The sequence below is a fragment of the Coregonus lavaretus genome (genome assembly GCF_964263955.1).
Source record: "Coregonus lavaretus genome assembly, chromosome: 12".
NCBI classification, from domain to species: domain Eukaryota; kingdom Metazoa; phylum Chordata; class Actinopteri; order Salmoniformes; family Salmonidae; genus Coregonus; species Coregonus lavaretus.
In genome coordinates this window covers 27,098,866-27,123,506 of record NC_139999.1, presented here as the reverse complement: position 1 = coordinate 27,123,506, position 24,641 = coordinate 27,098,866, and the positions used below count along the sequence as shown (strand labels likewise).

At 44.3% G+C, this 24,641-nt stretch overlaps 1 protein-coding gene across 1 annotated transcript in view; it reads left to right on the top strand.

Annotated features, from left to right (window-relative positions):
- Positions 1 to 24,641, top strand: part of LOC311138617 (rho guanine nucleotide exchange factor 10-like protein) — a 127,814-nt gene that overhangs the window by 68,275 nt on the left and 34,898 nt on the right. Inside the window, exons 19-20 of the mRNA XM_084173377.1 lie at positions 12,489 to 12,607; positions 23,380 to 23,466. Of these exons, the coding sequence (XP_084029503.1) occupies positions 12,489 to 12,607; positions 23,380 to 23,466 (206 nt within the window). The remainder of the gene's footprint in view (positions 1 to 12,488; positions 12,608 to 23,379; positions 23,467 to 24,641) is intronic.

Genomic DNA, 24,641 nt, shown 5'->3' with positions numbered 1-24,641 from the left:
AGAACAGATGCCTCCACTAAACAACATTTGTCACTTTTCCACAGCATCTCACATGCCGCTTCAATTTTGCCTACTGTTTCTGAAGGGGTCCTATAATAACATAGCCAGGAGCATAGCCTAATAAATGGGTTGATTCTTTGCAGAGGAATTAATTGCTATTTCAATGTACGGACCTCCAGCCTTTCCAGGCAGGGATAGGACTGCTGATTTGACAAGGCGCTGAGGCAGATAGATGGAGGCATGAAGAGAGATATTGAAAGGAGGGAAGGGGGGGGGGGGGGGAGTGTGGAAAGGATGATTGAGACAAGCAATCAGTCCCACCACAGGGAGCAGAGGGCAGGCAGGGGGCTGTTGACTGCGGTTACCCTGCTATCTCTAAGTGTGTCAGACTCTCCTCCCCAGCAGCCGATCGATAGACAGCGCCTGAGAAGTGGAGTGTGGCTTGACCGTCCTGGTACACACTCTGGCACGCCCTCTTAATCCACTGCTAGCCAGTACTATGGTGAAGCACCAGGGAGCAAAACACAGGAGACGGGCCATGTGCTTTCTGTACCATGTTGTAAGTTCAAGTACATAAATTGTCCTTCCATGCTGCAGGTTCAAGTACTGTAGCAATGTGGCGTCGGTCAATCTCCTTCAATTTCAAAGCAGGAGGACTCATGTTATGTATTCTGGTTATGCACTGATCTCTGGGGGCCCATGCGCCTGTCAACTATGTCTATTTTCTTTAATTGAATAAATAATTTTGACAGTAACCCTCCAAAAAGTCATCCATATTAACCTTTATAATTTCCAAACGTATGTACTAGGAAGCTAAGTGTTTGTTTCTTGGGCTTCAGGAATATGACTGAAAATGTGCCTCAGGCCTAGAAAAATATTGTTTTTACTGATTGAATGTACGCTACATGTATGTGGACACCTGCTCGTTGAACATCTCATTCAAAAATCATGGGCATTAATATGGAGCTGGTCCCCCCTTCGCTGCTATAACAGCCTCCACTCTGGGAAGGCTTTCCACTAGATGTTGGAACATTGCTGCGGGTACTTGCTTGCATTCAGCCACAAGAGCATTAGTGAGGTCAGGCACTGATCAATCAATCAAATGTTTTTACATCATCCGATGTCACAAAGTGCTGATGTTGGGCGATTAGGCCTGACTTGCAGTCGGCGTTCCTATTCATCCCAAAGCTGGTCAATGGGGTTGAGGTCAGGGCGCTGTGCAGGCCAGTCAAGTTCTTCCACACCGATCTCGACAAACCATTTCTGTATGGACCTCGCTTTGTGCACGGGGCATTGTTATGCTGGAACAGGAAAGGATCTTCCCCAAACTGTTGCCACAAAGTTGGAAGCACAGAATCGTCTAGAATGTCATTGTATGCTGTAGCGTTAATATTTCCCTTCACTGGAACTAAGGGGCCTAGCCCAAAACATGAAAAACAGCCCCAGACCATTATTACTCCTCCACCAAACTTTACATTTGGCACTTTGCATTCGGGCAGATAGCGTTCTCCTGGCATCCGCCAAATCCAGATTCGTCCGTCGGACTGCCAGATGGTGAAGCGTGATTCATCACTCCAGAGAACGCGTTTCCACTGCTCCAGAGTCCAATGGCGGCAAGTTTTACACCACTCCAGCCGACGTTTGGCATTGCGCATTGGTGATCTTAGGTTTGTGTGCAGCTGCTCCGCCATGGAAACTCATTTCATGAAGATCCCGTCTAACAGTTCTTGAGCTGACGTTGCTTCCAGAGGCAGTTTGGAACTCGGTAGTGAGTGTTGCAACTGAGGACAGACGATTTTTACGCGTTACGCGCTTCAGCGCTTGGCGGTCTCGTTCTGTGAGCTTGTATGGCCTACTGTACCACTTTGCGGCTGAGCCGTAGCTCCTAGACATTTCCACTTCACAATAACAGCACTTACAGTTGACCGGGGCAGCTCTAGCAGGGCAGACATTTGACTACTGACTTGTTGGAAAGGTGGACATGGCGCAATTTCAGCACCATGGACAGCGATCGGTTTGTGAGTGGCTGTCTGGCTGACACATTCAAACTCCGACCTTGCTGGGGTCCAGAGAAACTGCGTTATGTGAGTGTTGTTATGGCAACTGCAAGTCATTCGCTTTGCTCAAGCAACATCAATTTCTATATATTCATTGTTGTAATTATGTAGCATTGGATAAGAAACATGGAAAGATGACTTGTGATGATGACTCAAATATAAACAATAAAGCCTTTGCCACATGCTCCAATGTGCTGCTAAACTTTTGAATTTTTATGCCCCAAAATGTATCTGTCAGACTGCAAAGATTATCTCAACATCTCACTGTGCTGAAATGTGGGAAATACAGTTGAAGTCGGAAGTTTACATACACTTAGGTTGGAGTCATTAAAACTAGTTTTTCAACCACTCCACAAATGTATTGTTAACAAACTATAGTTTTGGCAAGTCGGTTAGGAAATCTACTTTGTGCATGACACAAGTAATTTTTCCAACAATTGTTTACTTATAATTCACTGTATCACAATTCCAGTGGGTCAGAAGTTTACATACTGTACACTAAGTTGACTGTGCCTTAAACAGCTTGGAGAAAAAAAAGAAAATGATGTCATGGCTTTAGAAGCTTCTGAAGGCTAATTGACATCATTTGAGTCAATTGGAGGTGTACCTGTGGATGTATTTCAATGCCTACCTTCAACCTCAATGCCTCTTTGCTTGACATCATGGGAAAATCAAAAGAAATCAGCCAAGACATCAGAAAATATATTGTAGACCTCCACAAATCTGGTTCATCCTTGGGAGCCATTTCCAAACGCCTGAAGGTACCACATTCATCTGTACAAACACTAGTACGCAAGTATAAACATCATGGGACCACGCAGCCGTCATACCGCTCAGGAAGGAGACGCGTTCTGTCTACTAGAGAAGAACGTACTTTTGTGCGAAAAGTGCAAATCAATCCCAGAACAACAGCAAAGGACCTTGTGAAGATGCTGGAGGAAACAGGTACAAAATTATCTATATCCACAGTAAAACAAGTCCTATATCGACATAACCTGAAAGGCAGCTCAGCAAGGAAGAAGCCACTGCTCCAAAACCACCATAAAAAAGCCAGACTACGGTTTGCAACTGCACATGGGGACAAAGATCGTACTTTTTGGAGAAATGTCCTCTGGTCTGATGAAACAAAAATAGAACTGTTTGGCCATAGTGACCATCGTTATGTTTGGAGGAAAAAGGGGGACACTTGCAAGCCGAAGAACACCATCCCAACCGTGAAGCACGAGGCTGGCAGCATCATACTGTGGGGGTGCTTTGCTGCAGGAGGGACTGGTGCACTTCACAAAATAGATGGCATCGTTAGGAAGGAAAATTATGTGGATATATTGATGTCTCAAGACATCAGTCAGGAAGTTAAAGCTTGGTCGCAAATGGGTCTTCCAAATGAACAATGACCCCAAGCATATTTCCAAAGTTATGGCAAAATGGCTTAAGGACAACCAAGTCAAGGTATTGGAGTGGCCATCACAAAGCCCTGACCTCAATCCTATAGAAAAGTTGTGGACAGAACTGAAAAAGCGTGTGCGAGCAAGGAGGCCTACAAACCTGACTCAGTTACATCAGCTCTGTCAGGAGGAATGGGCCAAAATTCACCCAACTTATTGTGGGAAGCTTGTGGAAGGCTACCCGAAACGTTTGACCCAAGTTAAACAATTTAAAGGCAATGCTACCAAATACTAATTGAGTGTATGTAAACTTCTGACCCACTAAGAATGTGATGACAGAAATAAAAGCTGAAATAAATCATTCTCACTACTATTATTCTGACATTTCACATTCTTACAATAAAGTGGTGATCCTAACTGACCTAAAACAGGGAATTTTTACTAGGATTAAATGTCAGGAAATGTGAAAAACTGAGTTTAAATGTATTTGGCTAAGGTGTATGTAAACTTCCGACTTCAACTGTATTTATGATGAGTAAACATTATCAGGGCAGCCTGGTGGCATAGGGAAGGAGCCCCACAGCTGCATTCAAGACTGGAGTGGATGACTGTTTGACCTCCACAGTATCCGTCTTAAGTATCCATCCTTAGTGTATTGATACTGTCACACCCTGATCTGATCTGTAATTTGCATTTTATTGCATGACATAAGTATTTGATACATCAGAAAAGTAGAACTTAATATTTGGTACAGAAACCTTTGTTTGCAATTACAGAGATCAAACGTTTCCTGTAGGTCTTGACCAGGTTTGCACACACTGCAGCAGGGATTTTGGCCCATTCCTCCATACAGACCTTCTCCAGATCCTTCAGGTTTCGGGGCTGTCGCTGGGCAATACGGACTTTCAGCTCCCTCCAAAGATTTTCTATTGGGTTCAGGTCTGGAGACTGGCTAGGCCACTCTAGGACCTTGAGATGCTTCTTACGGAGCCACTCCTTAGTTGCCCTGGCTGTGTGTTTCGGGACGTTGTCATGCTGGAAGACCCAGCCACGAGCCATCTTCAATGCTCTTACTGAGGGAAGGAGGTTGTTGACCAAGATCTCGCGATACATGGCCCCATCTATCCTCCCCTCAATACGGTGCAGTCGTCCTGTCCCCTTTTCAGAAAAGCATCCCCAAAGAATGATGTTTCCTCCTCCATGCTTCATGGTTGGGATGGTGTTCTTGGGGTTGTACTCATCCTTCTTCTTCCTCCAAACACGGCGAGTGGAGTTTAGACCAAAAAGCTATATTTTTGTCTCATCAGACCACATGACCTTCTCCCATTCCTCCTCTGGATCATCCAGATGGTCATTGGCAAACTTCAGATGGGCCTGGACATGCGCTGGCTTGAGCAAGGGGACCTTGCGTGCGCTGCAGGATTTTAATCCATGACGGCATAGTGTATTACTAATGGTTTTCTTTGAGACTGTGGTCCCAGCTCTCTTCAGGTCATTGCTCAGGTCCTGCCGTGTAGTTCTGGGCTGATCCCTCACCTTCCTCATGATCATTGATGCCCCACGAGGTGAGATCTTGCATGGAGCCTCAGACCGAGGGTGATTGACCGTCATCTTGAACTTCTTCCATTTTCTAATAATTGCGCCAACAGTTGTTGCCTTCTCACCAAGCTGCTTGCCTATTGTCCTGTAGCCCATCCCAGCCTTGTGCAGGTCTACAATTTTATCCCTGATGTCCTTACACAGCTCTCTGGTCTTGGCCATTGTGGAGAGGTTGGAGTCTGTTTTATTGAGAGTGGACAGGTGTCTTTTATACAGGTAATGAGTTCAAACAGGTGCAGTTAATTCAGGTAATGAGTGGAGAACTGGAGTGCTTCGTAAAGAAAAACTAACAGGTCTGTGAGAGCCGGAATTCTTACTGGTTGGTAGGTGATCAAATACTTATGTCATGCAATAAAATGCAAATGAATTACTTAAAAATCATACAATGTGATTTTCTGGATTTTTGTTTTAGATTCTGTCTCTCACAGTTAAAGTGTACCTATGATAAAAAATTACAGACCTCTACATGCTTTGTAAGTAGGAAAACCTGCAAAATCGGCAGTGTATCAAATACTTGTTCTCCCCACTGTACATATACAGTCGTGGTCAAAAGTTTTGAGAATGACACAAATACTATTTTTCACAAAGTCTGCTGTCTCAGTTTTGATGATGGCAATTTGCATATACTCCAGAATGTCATGATCAGATGAATTGCAATTAATTGCAAAATCCCTCTTTGCCATGAAAATTAACTTAATCCCCAAAAAACATTTCCACTGCATTTCAGCCCTGCCACAAAAGGACCAGTTGCCATCATGTCAGTGATTCTCTCATTAACACAGGTGAGAGTGTTGAAGAGGACAAGGCTGGAGATCACTCTGTCATGCTGATTGAGTTAGAATAACAGCCTGGAAGATTTAAAAGGAGGGTGGTGCTTAAAATCATTGTTCTTCCTCTGTTAACCATGGTTACCTGCAAGGAAACACGTGCCGTCATCATTGCTTTGCATAGAAAGGGCTTCACAGGCAAGGATATTGCTGCTAGAAAGATTGCACCGAAATCAAACATTTATCGGATCATCAAGAACTTCAAGGAGAGAGGTTCAATTGTTGTGAAGAAGGCGTCAGGGCGCCCAAGAAAATCCAGCAAGCGCCAGGACCGTCTCCTAAAGTTGATTCAGCTGCGGGATCGGGGCACTACCAGTGCAGAGCTTGCTCGGGAATGGCAGCAGGCAGGTGTGAGTACATCTGCATGCACAGTGAGGCGAAGACTTTTGGAGGATGGCCTGGTGTCAAGAAGGGCAGCAAAGAAGCCATTTATCTCCAGGAAAAACATCAGGGACAGACTGATATTCTGGAAAAGGTACAGGGATTGGACTGCTGAGGACTTGGGTCATTTTCTCTGATGAATCCCCTTTCCGATTGTTTGGGGTATTCGGTGAGGTGAGCGCTACCATCAGTCCTGTGTCATGCCAACAGTAAAGCATCCTGAGACCATTCATGTGTGGGGTTGCTTCTCAGCCAAGGGAGTGGGCTCACTCACAATTTTGCCTAAGAACACAGCCATGAATAAAGAATGGTACAAACACATCCTCCAAGAGCAACTTCTCCCAACCATCCAAGAACAGTTTGGTGACGACCAATGCCTTTTCCAGCATGATGGAGCACCTTGCCATAAGGCAAAAGTGATAACTAAGTGGCTTGGGGAACAAAACATAAACATTTTGGGTCCATGGCCAGGAAACTCCCCAGACCTTAATCCCATTGAGAACTTGTGGTCGATCCTCAAGAGGCGGGTGGACAAACAAAACCCCACAAATTCTGACAAACTCCTAGCATTGATTATGCAAGAATGAGCTGCCATCAGTCAGGATGTGGCCCATAAGTTAATTGACAGCATGCCAGGGCGGATTGCAGAGGTCTTGAAAAAGAAGGGTCAACACTGCAAATATTGACTCTGCATAAACTTTATGTAATTATCAATAAAAGCCTTTGACACTTATGGAATGCTTGTAATTATACTTCAGTATACCATAGTAACATCTGACAAAAATATCTCAACACTGAAGCAGCAAACTTTGTGAAGACCAATACTTGTGTCATTCTCAAAACTTTTGACCACGACTGTACATATACATACATACATACATACATACATACATACATACATACATACATACATACATACATACATACATACATACATACATACATACATACATACATACATACATACATACATACATACATACATACATACATACATACATACATACATACATACATACATACAGTACATACATACACATAAAGTGGGGGAAAAAAGTATTTAGTCAGCCACCAATTGTGCAAGTTCTCCCACTTAAAAAGATGAGAGAGGCCTGTAATTTTCATCATAGGTACACGTCAACTATGACAGACAAATTGAGATTTTTTTTTCCAGAAAATCACATTGTAGGATTTTTAATGAATTTATTTGCAAATTATGGTGGAAAATAAGTATTTGGTCACCTACAAACAAGCAAGATTTCTGGCTCTCACAGACCTGTAACTTCTTCTTTAAGAGGCTCCTCTGTCCTCCACTCGTTACCTGTATTAATGGCACCTGTTTGAACTTGTTATCAGTATAAAATACACCTGTCCACAACCTCAAACAGTCACACTCCAAACTCCACTATGGCCAAGACCAAAGAGCTGTCAAAGGACACCAGAAACAAAATTGTAGACCTGCACCAGGCTGGGAAGACTGAATCTGCAATAGGTATGCAGCTTGGTTTCAAGAAATAAACGGTGGGAGCAATTATTAGGAAATGGAAGACATACAAGACCACTGATAATCTCCCTCGATCTGGGGTCAAAATGATCACAAGAACGGTGAGCAAAAATCCCAGAACCACACGGGGGGACCTAGTGAATGACCTGCAGAGAGCTGGGACCAAAGTAACAAAGCCTACCATCAGTAACACACTACGCCGCCAGTGACTCAAATCCTGCAGTGCCAGACGTGTCCCCCTGCTTAAGCCAGTACATGTCCAGGCCCGTCTGAAGTTTGCTAGAGTGCATTTGGATGATCCAGAAGAGGATTGGGAGAATGTCATATGGTCAGATGAAACCAAAATAGAACTTTTTGGTAAAAACTCAACTCGTCGTGTTTGGAGGACAAAGAATGCTGAGTTGCATCCAAAGAACACCATACCTACTGTGAAGCATGGGGGTGGAAACATCATGCTTTGGGGCTGTTTTTCTGCAAAGGGACCAGGACGACTGAGCCGTGTAAAGGAAAGAATGAATGGGGCCATGTATCGTGAGATTTTGAGTGAAATCCTCCTTCCATCAGCAAGGGCATTGAAGATGAAATGTGGCTGGGTCTTTCAGCATGACAATGATCCCAAACACACCGCCCGGGGAACGAAGGAGTGGCTTCGTAAGAAGCATTTCAAGGTCCTGGAGTGGCCTAGCCAGTCTCCAGATCTCAACCCCATAGAAAATCTTTGGAGGGAGTTGAAAGTCCGTGTTTCCCAGCGACAGCCCCAAAACATCACTGCTCTAGAGGAGATCTGCATGGAGGAATGGGCCAAAATACCAGCAACAGTGTGTGAAAACCTTGTGAAGACTTACAGAAAACGTTTGACCTGTGTCATTGCCAACAAAGGGTATATAACAAAGTATTGAGAAACTTTTGTTATTGACCAAATACTTATTTTCCACCATAATTTGCAAATAAATTCATAAAAAATCCTACAATGTGACTTTCTGGATTTTTTTTCTCATTTTGTCTGTCATAGTTGACGTGTACCTATGATGAAAATTACAGGCCTCTCTCATCTTTTTAAGTGGGAGAACTTGCACAATTGGTGGCTGACTAAATACTTTTTTTCCCCACTGTACATACATATACATACATATACATACATACAGTGGGGAGAACAAGTATTTGATACACTGCCGATTTTGCAGGTTTTCCTACTTACGAAGCATGTAGAGGTCTGTAATTTTTATCATAGGTACACTTCAACTGTGAGAGACGGAATCTTAAACAAAAATCCAGAAAATCACATTGTATGATTTTTAAGTAATTAATTTGCATTTTATTGCATGACATAAGTATTTGATACATCAGAAAAGCAGAACTTAACAGAAACCTTTGTCTCTCACAGTTGAAGTGTACCTATGAACTGTTGCCAGTTCGTTTTGTTTCGTCAAGCCTACCAGTGGTTTTCCCCTTGCTCCTGTCTTTCTCAAGTTCCTGTTTTCTAGTTTTCCCGGTTTTGACCATTTCTGCCTGCCCTGACCCTGAGCCTGCCTGCCGTTCTGTACCTTGTCACACCACCCTGGATTATTGACCTCTGCCTGCCCTGACCCTGAGACTGGCTGCCGTTCTGTACCTTTTGGACTCTGATCTCGATTACAGACCTCTGCCTGCCCTTGACCTATTGTTTGCCTGCCCCCTGTTTTTGTAATAAACTTTTGTTACTTCGACACTGTCTGCATCTAGGTCTTCTCCTGAAACATGATAGATACTAAGGTTTCATTTTGAGTGGATGACATCTGAGACCTTCCACACGCAGCTCCTGCCAGCAATTTTTTGTGATGGAGTGTAAGCCGTCACAACTGATCTATTCAAGGTTTTGGCAGTGGTGTACTGACCAGTGGTGTAGTAAGTGGCTAGCCCAAGCTCTCTCTTTCCTCTCTCTTTCATTCAGACCTCCTGATGAGACTCATTGTTGTTGTTGTTTATCATTCTCCATGAGGCTTCAGTTGACATCACAACATCAAACAGAATAATGGCAGCTGCAGAGAGTGAGAAACAGAGAGAGGGAGAGGGAGGGAGAGCGAGATAGAGAGAGAGATTTGGCTGTGGAGCTCTGGCTTTCTGAGCTGTCTGTGAAAGGGTTAGGGGGTCTTATGTGAATAGAATGCTTTATCTCTGATTCATTAGTGACTTTGGCCCTGTGTGTGTGCTTGTGAGCGTGTGTGTGAAGTGACTGTCTGTCTGTCCTCATTAAGGCCTCTGTTAGAATGACTCTGTATTTACCATTTGTTCCGAGGGGCAGGCACCATTATTTGTCATCATTTATACATAGTAAAGGCTGAAGGTCAGGGCCAGGCTGTGTTCACACACTGCCTGCATTTCACTTCTCCCTCCCTTCATGCACACAGTACTTAAGGAAATCAGAATGGGTAAACACGGCCTTGGGCGTACTCAGGTATTTAATCATATTTAATAACACCCTCCACGACAAATAACAACATTAGGACCAATACCTTTACTGACCCAATAATCACTTGGACGGTGAACATAGCGGAGTGTTATTCATGCTAATTGAATGATTAGCTGAAGAAAGTTGCTGAGCGTTCAGGTGCAAACGAAAGCAGTGGAACCTCTGAACCACACCGACCAGTTCTGGCAATATGCCTTCAATTACAGCCTTTTAATAAATGACCCTCAAAGCCCTGATCATCCCTGGGAAAGGCTCTATCTGAGACAGACTCAGAGGTCATCTCAGACGGGGATCATTAAGAAATCCTCTGCAGGTACTGTATTAAGATTTTATACATGATTGCAACCCAAACACTAAATAGCCCAACTTCATCATTATTGATTATTCAATCTATGATCTGGCTGAGCCTGCTCCTCTAATTGCTCAGGTAGTCTTCTCTGGCAGGAGAGACTTCATCTTGTTGCTCCTGTCAAATACAATGTCTATTATGTATTGTTCTTACATAGAGCATGTGCACTTCTAATATATTTTAATTTGCAACCTACCTTTCAACATGGTCCTAAATACTGCTCCTCAGTCATTGAGACTAGTGGAGTTTAGCGATACAGTATGCCTCATGAGAAAATCTTAAAAATCTCTTAGCATTGTTGTCAAAAGACCTCTTAACTCTATCATTCAAAAGACACACTCAAGGTTCCATCGATCCTATTCACACTGGTTCAGAGAAATATGGAATAAGTTATCATATGAAATATAAAAGCACTTGTTTGAAAAATTAAAGCATCTCAACAGAAGGGGCTTTTGTTATTGAACAATGTTAATGTCGACCCTGTCCTCTCACTCTCTCTAAACATCACTGCATGGATGAATATTCTGAAGGTAATCAATCTCAATGAGGTTATAAAAGTGTATTATCATGAACAATGATTGTTACTGTACTGGAAATATATGTTTTAACTGTTGCTTGTCAACATGAAGTTATGCAGAATTCAGAGATGTTGAATGTGTGTGTCTCTAGTATATATTTAGGCAATTAGGCATGAGGGGGTATGGTATATGGCTAATATGCCATGGCTAAGGGCTGTTCTTATGCACGACACAATGCGGCATGCCTGGATACAGCCTTTAGCCTTGTTATACTGGCCATATACCACAAACCCCCCCGAGGTGCCTTATTGCTATTATAAACTGGTTACCAACGTAATTAGAGCAGTAAAAATACATGTTTTGTCATACCTGGGGTATACGGTCTGATATACCACGGCTGTCAGCCAATCAACATTCAGGGCTCGAACCCAGTTTATCTAATTATCTTTAGAAAAGCAGAATAAGGGTTTAAAAGCAGTGCAACATCCTGAGGTACTATATCACCTGCAAATTGACTCCCTATTTTTGTGTACCAGTCCTGTTAAGAGAAACCCATCTGAAATGTTATGATTTGTGGAGACCAAACTCAACTAATTGGCCCTTAAGTCTGCTGTATTCCTACCTGCACTGCAACAGCCAAACAACAAGTAAACAACCATGCTTGTCAAATGAACTGGTCGCACATCTCAAATCAAATGATGAGTTTAGGCTACACTGGGATGTTAACGCTTTGGAAACAGCAACTCTGTATTTCTGTGGCTTATTACATATTGATATATGCAGTTATGCACAAGACACAGGGAGTAAATTAAAACAAGCTGTTTGATTGCACACACAATTGCGTTTTAGTTAGTTGCAATTGACAGTTACTAAATTACTTAATGGTGGAATGTTGGCAGATTTGTGTTGTGCCTGGTGAGGGGGTGCATAGTGGCTTCAAGGTATTCAGACGGCGTGCACCAGCCAAATTCTCTCCTTTATTAACTGCAATCCGGCAGATGCCTTTCTCCTGCTGCGGTGGAATCTTGCTCTTGTTTTGAATCTCATAAAGGCTCATTACCAGTGCCTTAATCAGTGTTGTGCCCTAGCGTGGGGCTGCTGCGCGTGGGCTGTACCTGGCCCAATCTCCCCCTGCCTCTGGCTGATTACACACACAATGCTAATTATCCTAGCTACTCATATTTCATACCTGTAGCCAATTCATTGTGTCACACTTTGTTTCTGAAACACGAAAATAGACCAGTGTCCACTTTGTTCAGCTAGTGCATATTTTTAAGAAGCACAGGAAGTGAATGCTTATTGGAATGGGTCCTAAAGAGCCCATTTGGAATTTGTTTAACTGCAGAAAAAAGACAGTTATTTAGGCCATTAACTACGTATAATTGAGTGGAAGTAAAACCTGTCGTCCTTTTCTTCTAGGAGAGGAGAACACACCAGGATGGTTCTGTGCAGAGGATGAAGGGAAGACTATGGCACCATTTTGGCCTTTACTCACCTGCAGTGTGCCTGTCTTCGCCACCAAATCCTCGGACAGGAAGGTGAGTTCCAGCTTCAAAAGCCTCTTTGTTCGGCTCAAGTCTTCTAGTTAAACAGACTAGTGTGCGGTCTTCGTTAGTTTTAAGGATTGTTTCTCAGACATGAACTGAGATACACTGTATGGCTTAACAGAATGGCCGCCCCCCATCGACATCACCACTCAATCAATAATCACAGCAGCTACAAGCAGAGAATGAGGGGCATGTCTACTGTGATACATTGCAGTGCAGTTAAACACAGTCTTTTCCCATTGACGGGTAATCAAAGAGTACTTGCTGCTGCACCCCAGGAGCTAAAAATGCACCATCTCAGGGATGATCTAACTCCAACGGTCCTAGAGTCTTGGAACAGTACCTTCCCCAGCAAAGCTGGCTAGAAAGTGGCGATCAATAGAGCCTGTTAAGAGTTGGGAGCCTCGCATAGATCAACTGGCAAACTGTGAGAGATGGACTAAAAGGGTTTCAGGACTCAGTCAAAAAGGTATCAAATCAATTTGCAGTGGCTGGAAGATGATATTTCGGACTACATTTTCAGCTATAATGTGGTTACGGGGCTTGCAGTTCAAGGTGGGTGGGGGATGCCAAATTACCATGGCCACCAGGGGAGGATGTTATAAAGTGATCATGCAATTACCTTAATGGCCGTGGGACACCCAAGCATAAATCAATGTTCTGACATTAGATTAAGATCCCACACAACCCAATAGTCTGTCTGGAAGCCATATGGGCAACGGAGAAAGGGGGGTCCTCGGCAGCTGGAACAGTAAAGTCTGGAGGAGACAAACATCCCTCTGTATTATTGTGGGTTTTAGAATGGTCCCAGAGGATCACATGGAGCTTCTGGATTCTTCTACTAATGTCTGGTACACCTGTTGAGAGAGTGAGCCAAGGCAATTAATGGATTTGGAGCCAGCAGGACCACACTGCCTCAGAGGATTTTCCCACATTCTTTTTTCCTAACACAAACAAATGAGACACCTGAGCATGCCAACAGAAGGGCATGGAAACCATGTCTGTCATATGAGCTGACCACAAAATTGCCTGATACCGAATTCTTTCCTCGGGATGAGAGACAGTGTTGTTGTTGTTGTGTTTGTGTTTACATGAATGTGCGGGTGAGTTTCTGAAATGTATGTGTTTATGCGTGTGTTTGTGCCTGCACTGTGTGTCTGTGTTCACATTAGCTGTTGCTGGAGAGGATGTGGGGGCTGGTAGAGGCAAGCTGAATGTGTTTTGTCTTTAACCAAAAGAAGGTGGCATTAAAGGGAGTGACTAAGTCTTCCATGCAGAACAGCCTGTGATTAGGGGCTTAACTCAACAACAGCCCCCCCTCCTCTCTTTTTCTATCCCTCCCTCTTTCTGTGTCTTTCTCTCATTCTTTCTCCCTCTTTTATCATCCTCTCTTTCTCTCACTTTCTTTCTCTCTCTCCGTCCCTCTCTCCCTTTCTGTCTCCCTCTCTCTTCTCTCTCCAGCTCAGCCTTTGCACTACCACTGGGAAGCACACGGCTATCCGTGCCAAAGCTCCCAACATCTCTTTCTCCAGTGTTGGCAGCCTCACTTGGCAGTCTGACTTACAGTTAGGGCGAGAAAATCAAAAAAGAGATGTGACTGAAAGAGCCTGAGCCGTTTCCAACGGAAAATAAAGTTCTAAAGCAGCGTAGCATGAACATGCGAGCGGAGAGTGGGTCACCTGACGGAGCTCAGGCCGCTGATCACTGCTGTGCGCTCTGGACTCTGAGCAATGCTCTGCTCTGCTCTGCTCACTGGGAGATGGAGAGGGCTGCTGGGCAGACTCGTTAGGCACCGGAGATAACCCTTATCACAAGTCTCTGTTGAGTGAGATCAGTAGGGACTGACTGACACAAACACACACACACACACACACACACACACACACACACACACACACACACACACACACACACACACACACACACACAAACACACACAAACACACACAAGACCCAGTCTATTCAGGCATGGTTTGCTCCACTTCTGAGGCACATAAGCAGAAGCTGTTATCGTTAATGTAGCACATCCTGTAGCCCTTTGTTGTGCTTGGAATTAATTAGAATCTGTCAACCATGCAATGCCTCAAACTTTAAACTCTACTGTATGTTGAAATTAGGTCTTTGTAGAATGTATTATATTATTAGGACACCATACCCCTACCCCATTGCCCACCTCACCAACCATGTGAACTTGTTGTTCATATAACTATACTGAGGGGTGAAAGAGATGGCTGTTTCAAAATGCCCAGGGAGCTGGCCGTAGGCTGTTGCCTGTGTCTAAGTGCTGGGTGGTAAAAGGATTTTAGTTGGCTTACAGTCTGTGGTACTCAACTTGAATCCCCCAGCCAGGGTCCAGCTCTCCATCCACCACTTCACTCTCCACTCTCCTCCAATCTCCACCCTGAGTAGGCATCTGAATGTCACAGGGATGTGGTCTGCGGCCACCTATTTCCATTCCATCTAGCATATGTCACACTCAGACGCTCCAAGGCCGGACTAATGGAGCGGATGCAATGATGATGATCCCCACTATCCTAGAGCAGATGAGTGGTTCAGTGTATCATATAGCATGGAGGACATTGTATGTGTGTGTGTGTATGTGAGCTTGTGTGTGTGTGTGCGTGTGTCTGTGATGAACCTGTCTTCACACAGCAGAAACCCTCCACATATCCTCCAGACTGAAAAGGCCACATCCTCAGCGCCTCGTAGGGCTCTCACAGATCCAAGACCACAAAGAAAATAAATGTTTCCATATTCCGTTTATGAGGCATTAAGAGAAGGAAAGAAGCTGGTGATGGCTGGAATGCAGCAGTAGAGCTATTATAATACCTTTGGGGATTTCATCATATAGGCTTTGAAGTGGAGAATGACAAGCTGGAAAAAGGGTTTGGGCTGCATCAGGGTTATCTCCTGTGTCTCGGAACAGAGACTGGCTGGCTTGCATCTCTGCCTAATACACTCGATTAGTTCACAGAGATCACTAGCCTCTCCAAGCAAGGTCACTGTTATTGAGTTTTTTAATCCATTAAACAGACGTCATGGCGAGACCATCTCCTTTGTCCCCTTCATTGAGTGCAGTGGAGAAACATTAAACATGGTCACTGGGGTCTCTGCGCTGGACTTGTTGTGCGTGTTTGTGCTGTTTGCTATTCATGTCCCTCCCGCTCTCCGTCTCATCCATCTTTCCTGCTGATGGTGGGGATAAGAGAAGGGGCAGTGGTGTGTTCTAATACTGGTCCTAAAGGAGTGACTCAGTGCTGGAGAGGAGTTTGTAGAGGGGACATCACCACTGGTCTCAGGCTCTAAGTGTTGGAGTCTATTTATAGCTCTGTTGGGTTTGAAAGAGCTGCTGATTAACGACAATAATGACTCAAAGCTGTTATGGCGTTGGTGACAAAGATGGCTCAATTTGAAGGCTGTATGTGTGTTGCTCACCACACTGTAGACGATGTGCCCATGAAATATGGATCAAAAAAGGGGGAGAAGAAAGGAAAGGGAGAAAGTATTTTCCCTGATGATGCAACATCCTTCTGTTGATTTTGTTTTCTCTCCCCAACATGTTTTTGGGTAAAGTCATCAAGATGACACCTTATGTAATCGCTCTCTTCCTCGGTTCTTCATGAAGGTCGTTCTCTTCCTTTCTGAGCAGCAGATATCATCCTCCTCTATGATTTGTGGGGAACAGATGCCACAGCATGGATTAAAAGCTCTTCCTCGACACAGATCCGCTGGGGCGTAGCAGGCTCCCTTTCTAGTCTGCAGCGCTATCCCTCTGGCAAACACAAACATACAAACAGCAGGGTGCAAAAGTGCCTGTGCCTGTCTGTTTGGAAGCACACACTGTCCCCACAGCCATGTTCCCCAGCCCTCATCAAGGCTTTGCTTTATTAATTGCTAAAGCCGTAACCTCCCCAGCCCCCCTGTCTCACAGGAGTGGCGTGATTCATCAGGAGGGCTATAGATTTTTGGTGAAGGAGGGTTCATTTCAAACAGCACTAATCTGCCACTTGTTTATTCATCTCCTTCTCCTCTCTCCCGGCGTGTCACCCAGCATCAGAGGAGAACTGATCTCTCCACACAAACAGACTGCCGCTGCTCATCCCCACAGTTCAAACGGGGCAAGGAGACAGGCCCTCAGAGGGAGGATTATGGGGATGCAGGAGGAAGTGTCAATCTGATTTCTCTGTGCTAGCTGGATCACAGCAGACGTGTCGCCTGGACTGATATGGCCGGGCCTCCTGGTCAATGCTGCGGGGTTGCTGGGCTCAGCAAAAGAAAAACTGCTTCAGTCCAGACACGCCTAGCCTAGCCTAGCTTGTCACCGTCACCATCGCGGGGACACAGTGACAGCACACTATCTCATACTGCTTAACACTCCACATCAAAAAAGCACTCACTACAGGGTCATGGCAAAACCCAAACTTCTGTTATTTAGAGAAAACAACTCAGTGTGAGTTGTGGTGGTTCCAACATCTTGACCCAGGTATAGTGTAGACAGTGACCAAGCTCTCATCTTCAGCACTAAAGACTATCAGATGCCAAGCATATTGAGCCAAACTCAGCCCACCTCAGCCTTCTGCTGTGTAGATTGGTCTATCTCTCCTGTGAGTAGTGTTAGTGCTGTGCCGATCTGTAGAGACTTCAGAGGTAAAATCAAATAGCACTGATGAATTATATGAATTTTATTTGAAATAGACCTACATTATGGCAATTAAATATGTATGAAGACAGGATTAATCACGTGCTTTACATTATCATCCATTCAGGCCTCTGAATTATGTCGGCATCATTATGAGTTGTTTGTGTGATTACCATGGTATTTAAATGGTTTTCACAACCCTCAGTTTTTCCTTGCTTAAAGCTCTTTCAGTCTGGCTTCCATCCATGTCTTCTCTTCTCTCTTTTACTGCTCTCCATACCAACAGAGGGCAGTGTGGTGCTAGTGTTCAGATGCAGGGGCAGCCTGAGCCGTTGTGCTGCTTGACTGCGAGGTCATCTGCAAAGGGGCTGATCCGTGGCTGTGACAGTTAACATACTAATTACTGTAAATCATCCGTTCTCTAGCAATGCCTTGGAGAGGAGAGTGCCGCTCCCGTCCTCCACCTCTGAACCAGCGTCTCACTTCACTCTGTTCCTGTCAAGATAGTGCACAGACAAATTGTACAACCAGGAGGGGAACACAGAAGATGGGCTAAATGTTAGCCTACTGATGTAAACATTCCTCCTTTTGTATGATATTAAAGGATACTCTAATTTGCCAGAATATGAAATCCCTGCATCATTGAAGAGAAAGCAAAGTAGTTCTGCATCCCACCCTGTTCTGAATGTTCCTGTTGCAGTGTTCCTGTGTGTTTGTTCTGTTGGTTTGGTCTATCCTTCTCTCTGTTTGTTCTCTCCTTCTCTGTGTTCTTCTATACTAATTACTCTGTCAGTCTCCCCTCTACCTGAACAATACATGGCCCACTGCCAGGTTTTACAAGAACACAAGCTACCTCCATGTAGAAAACTGTAAGACAAAACAAAAGGGCAACTCTTTTGAGCACATAGTGGCTAATTGACAACCGTGTTCATATTCACAAATGTAATAGTTCTTCCCTATTGTCAGAAGTTGGCTTGATTTTCACACTGTCCAGAAAAGTGGGTGGGCAAATGAATCAAATCTTGCCTTACAAAAGCAGAAAACTGATTAGTATTTTTGAGAGAGTCGTGCATTGAATTTCTGTTTTGTTGAGCCAATCTGGCCACAATAGAATGGGTTCCAAGGATGGCAGGGGAAATTTGAAACCCAGGATATTACTCCTTGATCCTATGTAGAGACGCCCTGGCAACTGTGTCCACGTCCCCCTGTTTTTGTCTCAGTGGGCACCAAATGACCCTTTGTTCTGAGTTCCATGCCATCTGATCAGGAGGATTAAACAGCCTCTGCCACCCACCCTGTGCCTCCCGTTTGGTGCCATCCAGGACCCCTGTCGAGACAGAGTTGTGTTTGTGGAATCTTATAGGTGGGCAGAGATCCCCATAGCCTAGCACAACTGGGCCTCATGCAGATATATTTGTGCCTGGCAGGGAGAGATGGAGGGAGGCGATTGACGCCACAGAGAACTCTTGGACCGTGGTCCTCTTTTGAAACCTATTATTCGGGGGACAGTCCATCGCTTTCATCCAGGCGAGTTGGAGTCGCCCGCCATGGCCACTGGAGCCAGCGGGGACGGAGAGAGCGACATGCAGAATTTGCATCACATTAGCCGGACGTGTTGCTATTGCTCAGCCAGCAGCTGGGAAGGACACGAGGAACAGAAAAATCTGTGTTGAGTCACGAATATGAGTTTGTGATTTCATGACAATGTCAGGCCACGCTCAGAGCAGAGATATGCAAAACTATTCTCCCATTTAATTCCACTTACTGCCTGATATGATCTGGCAAAAGGAACAGCCAAAGGAGACACACAATCGTTACTTTACAGACAGTACTTATTAAATTGAAGGAGACATCCTTGGCCAGGCTTAATAATAAGATGATAGCCGTATGTTTATCCCAGAGCTTTGACCATACTGTGAGCTTAGCTACAGGCCAATAAAGAGTTAAAAACAGAAAGCAGCAGCACCCTATTCAATTCATTCCTACTGCTGCAGATGCTTTAATCGTAGTCTTCCAATGACTTTGAATATTCTCAGTAATAGAGGGCTGCAAGCACAGAAGGTGGTTGACGCTCATGTAATTTAAATCACTGGATGACATCCAGATCATGAAATGATAACATGAGCAGAGTGTCTTAACATTGATCCTGCCATCCTTCTGGGTTAGATTCACTGGAGGATATTGAACAACAACTAACAAGCAAACACAGGGCTTTGGTGTCAGTGCCATGTGCTCCTTAGACTGGAAGCTGTCTAAGAGAGGGTCTCTATACATACTGACACTGACTGTGTGTGGGCGTTAACTGACTGCCACTCTGTTGATTCAATTCCTGGGGGGGGGGGGGTAGTGGGGGGGGGGGTGTAGTTGGGAGTGAGTGCCGGAGCCAGTCAATTATCAGTTAATAAACAGCAGAAGTTTTCTATTAGTGCCTATTACTGCGTGTGATAGATTGTTGCTATGTGGAATTGACCAGGAGAGGGGAAGGGAGGTGATGGGAGGAGGTTGCTTTTTATTGGCTGGTTTTGTTATTGTAATTCTGAGCTTAAAATATAATACATCTGCAAACAAACTCACAATTCTCTGACTGTCCAAACTGTAAGCTCAGGAATCACACTCCAGAATAAATCCCACAAGTGGTAATACAGCACACTTTCCAATAAAGAGAATCCATTACACAAGAAAGAATGGAGCCAGACAATGCAATGCCTGCCTGCTGCAGTGTGACTACTCATTGATAACGTTACAAGCCTCCAGTGGGTTCGATGCATGTGCCTCGTGGAAGTGCACACAGCGATCGTCACACATCTAATGTGTGTTAAACTTAGACACAGTGGAGTATAGATTTCACAGCAGATGCACAGGAACATGACTTTAAGGGTTAACAAACACGTCCACCTGTGTTTCCCTCAGTAAGTCATCCCTCCCTTGTGGAACCAGAGACAAAAGCCTGACAACACATGCCAACTGTATAAATAGTGTAAAACATGGTTCTATTGTGGACTGTTACCAGTGACAATACCTTCAATCAAAGGCCAGATTCTTAGATTTGACCGCAGGTGCTGATGCATATTACTCTCTGGCTGCCATTGATGTAAGATAAAACATGAATGGTGACTATCATAGGGGGGAAGGCCAGTCCCTGATGATGTGTGTAGGAATATCTATGGCTATAGGGCCTTCCCCTGTTTTCCAGCATGCTGCAGTGCATGTTCTGGCCTACACTAACCATAGTGGCCACCTGGAGGCGGCATATGGTCTGGCACCCCCTTGGGGTAATGGGTGGGGCGGACCCAGTGTCGGGCGTTGGGTCATTGGGAACCGGCAGCCCTCTCATTGCATCAACAAATCTCCATTTAATTAGCTCATCTGCTGATCCCCTCCCTCTCTTCCTCTCTCTTCCCCGCATTCTCCAGTCCTCCATCAAATCTCCCCTTCGATCTGGTTTACCTGCCTCCCTACATCCCCCCCCCTTCAACTGGGATCTCCTCTTCTGACTGACAATTGCCTTAGCGGAATCTTGTATAACAATTCGTTTTAAATGGTTCCTCACTGATACCTTATCAACATTGGCAACCTCAATGGCATGTGCATCGCTCAAAACCCCACGTTGCCTCTGTACCTTTCCATGCTCGCTTTAGGCTGAACTGGTGTTTATTCAGCTCGACTTGTTTACACCTTCCAGCACTATTTTTAAGGTACTTTGATTTGTGATTTACATTATTGAGTGTACGCTTTAGCGGTGGGCAATCTATCTTGCTGGGAGCATTTAATTCCATTCGGTCGAGGTCCTAGCTACATGTGTAAATATATACCTAGGACAGGAGGGGTACATATAGAGGGACAGTTCTGATAGAGTAGGGATCCCTTTAGTATTAGCTGACTTTCTCCAGAGAGTGCTAACAGACAAAGCAATTGCCGTCTGTGAAGATTGCCCGCGAAGGCTAGCAGTCTCCGGTGACTGATAAAACCCACCGTCTGCAGCCCACAAAACCACCAGCATCCCATCACTACTACTGCTGTCCCTCTGGTTCAGCTACCAGCCTCTTCCTCCTAACCTCAGGGCTTCCATATGCGGCCCTATTATGACTGCTGTTTAATTACCAATCAAAAAACTGCTCACTCCTCTTAAGGGATGGCTAGCCGAGAGGGAGAGAGTGAGGGAAAGACGGAGAGTGAGAGAGAAATGGCTCACATGGGCTCTATAAGCAGAGAGAGAGAGAGAGGAAGACAAAGGGTGAGGGAGAGCATGCGATTGAGAGAGAGAGAGAGAGAGAGAGAGAGAGAGAGAGAGAGAGAGAGAGAGAGAGAGAGAGAGAGAGAGAGAGAGAGAGAGAGAGAGTGAGAGTGAGTGCATCTGCATGATGAATGTAAATAGATGTAGAGAGACAGAGGGAGTGTGGAGGAACGCACTTGCTGGACAGATGGGCAGAAGCAGTCATCTGGCCGGCATAGTTTTTCTGGGGATGTGTTTGTGTTTACAAACAGACCCTGCCAGGAAGAGAGGGAGGGGCTTAGCAAATTAATGTTATAAATTACCCATGATTTATGTTTCCTGCCTTGGGGACAACAGTAAAAGGCGTGCAGCATCCATAGCTGACCCGGCTGAGCCTCATCCCCACACTAGCACCACACAATTATATGTTCCGTCTGCCACATGGCCCAGCATCACCACTTACACACATACACAATAATAAACATTCACTCACGGCCATGGTGTTGGTCAGGGAGGCTGCATGCTTGGACAGATGGGCATTTGCAAAAGAGACCTAGGTCTCTAGTCTTCCCTGTTAAAATAAAGGTTAAATTAAAAATAAATAAATGCACACAGTGCTGTCTCATGGGGACACTAAGGGATAGAAACAGCTATTCATTGGACAACACTGAAAGCCTCCATGCCTAAGACTGCTGTTGTTGCTATTATTCTCTGGATGTCTATTTCTATACTTTTACAATTGACTCATGGATCTGAGAGCTGTGCTATTCTAAGCGAGTCATTGGCCTTGTATTGCAGCCATTCATACCACTCCAACTCTGGACTGGTCTGTTATGGTCTACTCTAGATCCTCAGGAAATCTCAGGTAGGAGCCATTTCATTTCACACTCCCATAGTACTTACGTATCTCCAGTGGATTTCCTATTTTTTCATGTATACTGTAACTTCACAACCTTTTAGCAATAGAAAATTAGTTGATGCTAAAGTGGCTCTTTCAATATCCATCCATACACCTCCAGAAAAAGCCTCACTCAGGAGCAACAGAAAACAGATTGGCTGAAAGTGCTCTGCAGGTCCCAGGTACTAGTTGTGCTCTTTCACTTGTGAGGGCGCAAGTAGCACAAACCAAATACATGTACATTTATTGTATTTGAGGAGGTGTTGGGAAACCGAAAGCCACAAAGGGCTGTGGGCAGTAGGTAGGATAGATCTAGACAGCAGTGGAACGGCAGGTGTTTCCATTATTATATCCGTAAGAGCTATGGAGACCATTGTTCAAAATCTGGCCAGTTATTTTAGCCCAATCTAACTATTAGACAGTCATGAAAGGCCTTCGTAACAGGAGGTCACTATTACGATTGACTAATGAAAAGCCTACATTCGTGTCTTTGTTTATTTCGACTTGAAACAGTGGGTCCCCATCAATTTCCGATGCCTGGTGCAATTTCCCAATGTGGTACTGTCATTTTGTCAGTAGGAGAACTGTGCTGTGAGCACTGCTTGAAAGGATGTTACCAATATGAAAAGAGTGGCCATCAGACAGCTGTTTATTCAAATCTAAAAACACCTCTCAGACTTCAGGGTAATAAATGTCACTCACTAGTTGACAACTTAGAGCTGCTGGACAGAGCTGCTGGACATGGTAACACTTGTTTATAATGGAACATGTGAACTGACACCACACCACTGAGAAACGGGACTATGTCTTGGCTGAATCTAATCCTCCTACTAGCCTCTACAAGCCAGATATAGATCCAGATGTATAGAGTCGACCCCAAGGGAAATCAGTCTCCCGCTATAAGAGCAACAGTAACTCAACCATATGGGGATGATGAATATTGAATTATCTAAATGAACAAAACAACATGTAATATTTATGGTTACTTAATATTTGTTTTGTATCCATTACAGCTTGAAGCTGCCCTTCACAATCCGGTGCAGTGTGCTTTGCTGGGCTTCTCTGCAGCGAGCACCTCGCTACCTCAAGGCTATCTCTGGGTGAGTGACTTACACATGCACAGCTTACAGGCACACATATACATGCACACATGCACACAAACACACAAGTGCACACACACACACACAGAAGTATTCAAAAACCATTAACCATGACACCTTTTGATACAAATATTCCTCTGCAATATTCAATTTGTAGTGGCCTCAGGGTTGTTCACATCTATTAATCGAAAGTACAAAAAATGTAGCAATGAAAGGGATACAAAGAGTATTTTCTCTCCAAAAACAATTGTCGCCATGGAAACTGACCCTTCACTTTCATTTAGTATAGACCTTTTCAACTGTCAAAACAATAACACATTCTATATGCATGCGCAAGAGGTTCCCCAGTAAACATCTGGCGCTATAGCGCGCCATAATTACTAGCTAGGTAGTTAGTTGGCTAGCTAGCTAGCACAAAATGACAAGTTCATATTTCTTGATCCAACCAAAAAACTGAACAATCTAGTTATATACACACATTGACTTGTTGCTATCAATGTTTATTTCCCGTTAATTATCCGTTTGCTCTGGTGGTGTTACATTTGGCTAGCACAGCAAATAACCACAGAGCTAGCGTGACATGAAGGTAGAGAAATATGAACTTACCTTGTTTGCCAGCTAATGTTAGATAGATGCATTTTTCTCACGACAGCCAACATTATAACTAAACTAAATGTAGCTAGCATACGAGTCCAATGTTTGACGTCCATATTGCTTACATCAAAAGTTAGCTAGCAGCAGTAATTACCCCACTATCAACCTCTCTTCCCCCTCACCAATCTTTCTCTCCTAGCTCTTCGTCTGCTTCCTCCATAATGCAACTATAGTTTACCCAGGTGTATTGCCCAGGTGTTTTACCCAGGTGTATATGAACCACTAGCTTGTGCTAGGCATGTATTATGGACCTCACGTTACTGCATATTAATTGCACCAGGTTGATACAAAACATGAAGCAAACAATTTGCAACTTTATTTCAAACAACATGTATTTTGAAATTAAATAAAATTAACCGTAAAATATTCATTTCTGCACACCCTCATGATCGTGATATTTAAGTGATAATGCCCTCGAAGCTGGTGTTTGGAGGATATATTGGCACAGGTGTTGTTAGCAAACCGTGCCAATATATCCTCCAAACACCGGCCTCGAGGGCATTATCACTTTTCTACAACGG